Below are 3256 nucleotides of genomic sequence, written 5' to 3' on the forward strand. Positions count from 1 at the left end.
GCTTCTGCTGACCCTGTGCCCTTGACTGGCAAACACTCATATAAACTATCTGGGAAGGCCGAAGTTAGCCTACTGGCATCTCCAGACTTGTCATCTCCCAGCTTGTCATCTCCCAGCTCTGCCAAAGAAGAATCACAGGACTTAGCAATGATGACACACAGCTTCACCACTGAGTTCATCAGATGTTCTACCATCTGCCCACTCATGTGGCCATCTATCTGGTTGACAACCATCTTGGTCAGCCCAGAAAGGGCACCAGGGGTCTCATCATCTTCACATAGTTTAGGGGGAGAAGGGGCTAAAGGTCTTTCACACAACTTCCTATCTTCCTTAACTGGCTGTTCCGGCACCTTGGGTTCAGAGCTCTGGTCACGCTTGAAAATGGTCTCACTAAGTAAGTTCCAGATGAAATTGAAGAAAACACTCCTTAGGTCCTTCTTTTCTGCTTGTTCTTGGTCACCTACAATGGGAGCAGACTTAAGGCAGGATTCATCAGCAACTACAGGAGGCTCATTGGCAGGAAAGTTGGTGGTGCCAGCAGCTTCAAGGAAGCTCTGTGCATCCCTTCTTCCTCCCTGGGCCAGGTGATATTGAATCAGAAGTAGGGCAGATACGATCAGGTCCTTGGCCCAGGAGTCTGAATCACATATAAAATTCTCAGATTTCTCTGGGGGATATGGAGGAGGGCTGAGGTTGCAAATATCTTCAGGGTACTCAAAGGAAATGTCTGGTGAAGGCTTACACTGTGTGTTGGGAGCTTCAAATGCTGCATGCTGGAAACCTACAGATTTACATTCTTTCTGTTGACTTTTATGCCACAAGGTCAGCCCCTCTTTGATAATGTGTTCACCCAGAGTTTTGGCACACGTCTCCTCCTCTGATTTGGGTTCAGAATACATTTGTTCTCTTAATTTAGTTTCAGATTTCATGGCAAAGTTCACATTTCGGTTTTTAGGATCACCCATTCCTTTCACAGAGATGAGGGAATAACTCTCAGCCGTGTCTTGGGCTTTCCTGACATGCTCAGGGACTTTCTTGACAAACATTACACTGTACAGCTTCCTTAGCATGGCATCCATGATATCTGCAGCCGTTTGGCTTCCATGAGTGAAGACAGTTCTTTTCACAGCTGAGACAAACTGTGTGTCAGTCATGAGGGTCCCTGTGATGCTGTGGAGGTTCCTCATGAAGGAGTCGATGAGATCCGAGACCACATCGTTTGCATGCTTGAGCAGAACCTTCTTCAGTAGGATGGTGACACGGGTTGTGTCTTTCACTTGGACCTTCAGTGTCTTCATGATGGAGACCATCATATCAGACACCACACTGTTAGCATAGGTCATGATCCCTTCACTAACAGAAGCTGTAAAGTCGTCAGGCCTTTCCTGCCCTGGAAACCTCTTTCTCTCCCGAGGAAAGAACCTTCCACCCTCTCTGGCATAATCTCCCTTACGAGATTCAAACAATTCCTTATAGAAGAAAGACTTCTTAGAAGCAGGCTTGTCCTCTGGACCCTGTCTTTCTTTGGCGCGCTCCTTGATCTTCAAAGTGGGCTTGTATTTCAAATTTGGGGGACTTTGTGATGATCCTGAGGCTCTGTCTCCAGAGCCAGGAGCCTTGCCTGGGGCAGCATTCCTGGAACACGCAGAGACAGTCTCATTCACAAGCTCTGATGCTACCTTACTGAGGCTTTTGGTGGGTGGGGGTTCATTCCCCATGTACAGTGACTGATGGACACATTTGTTGTCAGAGCCATCAAACTTCTCATTGATCTCTTTGCGGGCCATGGCTATGACTAGATTCGTGAGGCGGTTAGCATAGAAGGAAACTTCATCTACCGAAGTCCCATTGCCAAGTTGGGCCCTGGGGCCCTGGCAAGGATTCTCTTTGTGAGTTATCTCAAAATGCAATCTTTCTGGAGTGCCCTTGGTGGTGTTGTAATAGTCTACAGAGAAACCTTTGTGTGGGTCTCCTGAGTTGGACGTTTCCCCACCAAATGATTCTCCAGGTTTGAACCTAACATCTCGGAACTCTGCCGTACTTTTCTCCAGGTCTCTGCGGAGCCAGCTGAGCACTCTGACAGGATCCGTGGAGGTGTCCTGAAAAATAGACAAGGATTCATCTGAGTATAACCAAGTAAAGATATGGGATATTCAAGACAACCTCAAAGTTCAGTTACACATGTTGTCAGCCCTCTCAAGATTTCTCCATCTTGGCAATAAAAGTAACCATTTGTCGAGTACTCACTGTGTATCAGACGTTGTTCCAAGCATTTTAAGACTATTATCTCATTTAATTAGTCTCATAATAAACCTGAGATTTAGCTCTTTTATTATCCTCATTTTACAGAGGAGGAAATTGAAGAACTGAGAGGTTAAGTTTGTAACTTATTTGAAATAATACAGCTAACCATTGATGGAGCAGAAATTCCAGCCCTGGCAGTCTGACTCCACAGCCCATACTCTCAGCTAGTGCGTTATATTGCTTCTAATGACATAAATCTTTAAGGTCTGATAGTCTGCTATTAGACCTCCAGCTCCATCCATGAACTTGTAGAGGACATGATCTCATTCTTTTTTAATGGCTGCATAGTATTCCATGGTGTATACGTACCACATCTTCTTTATCCAGTCGATCATTGATGGGCATTTAGGATGATTCATGAACAGAAAACCAAATACCACATGTTGATACTTATAATTGGGAGCTAAATGATGAGAACACATGGACACATAGAGGGGAACAACACCCACTGGGGCCTTTGGGAGAGTGGAGGGTGGGAGGAGGGAGAGGACAGGGAAAAATAACTAATGGGTACTAGGCTTAATACCTGGGTGATGAAATAATCTGTACAACTACCCCCATGATACAAGTTTACCTATGGAACAAACATGCACGTGTACTCCTGAACTTAAAAATTGAAAAACAGATCTGACAGTCATCAGCTAGATAGAAGAGTTAGCATTTGAACGGAATCAGATTTTTTTGTGTTTTAATATTAATTGCTATTTTCTATGGTTTACCTGTTTTTATTTAGATCTTATTACAAGTATAGTTTCCAAAAAATGAGAAAATTCAGGGAAAATTGTGCATCATTAATCACTTTGCCAGGTTGCACAAGCACTATCTGGATATGTTAAAGGGCTTCCAATGGACTGACATCATTTAAGTTAACAATCTGATTTATAATTCAGGAGTGAATATGTATGGGCAATTTATTCGTTTTGTGTGAATACAGATTCTTTGATGGACACTA

At 43.9% G+C, this 3256-nt stretch overlaps 1 protein-coding gene across 1 annotated transcript in view; it reads right to left on the reverse strand.

Moving 5' to 3' along the window:
- The window catches only part of AKAP3 (A kinase (PRKA) anchor protein 3), a gene marked incomplete at its 3' end in the record, with an annotated part of 17153 nt that overhangs the window by 795 nt on the left and 13102 nt on the right, over nucleotides 1-3256 (reverse strand). The window contains exon 2 of the mRNA XM_011930699.1: nucleotides 461-2099. Within this exon, the coding sequence (XP_011786089.1) occupies nucleotides 461-2099 (1639 nt within the window). The remainder of the gene's footprint in view (nucleotides 1-460; nucleotides 2100-3256) is intronic.

The sequence above is a fragment of the Colobus angolensis genome, unplaced genomic scaffold, assembly GCF_000951035.1.
Source record: "Colobus angolensis palliatus isolate OR3802 unplaced genomic scaffold, Cang.pa_1.0 Scaffold879, whole genome shotgun sequence".
Lineage (NCBI taxonomy): Eukaryota > Metazoa > Chordata > Mammalia > Primates > Cercopithecidae > Colobus > Colobus angolensis.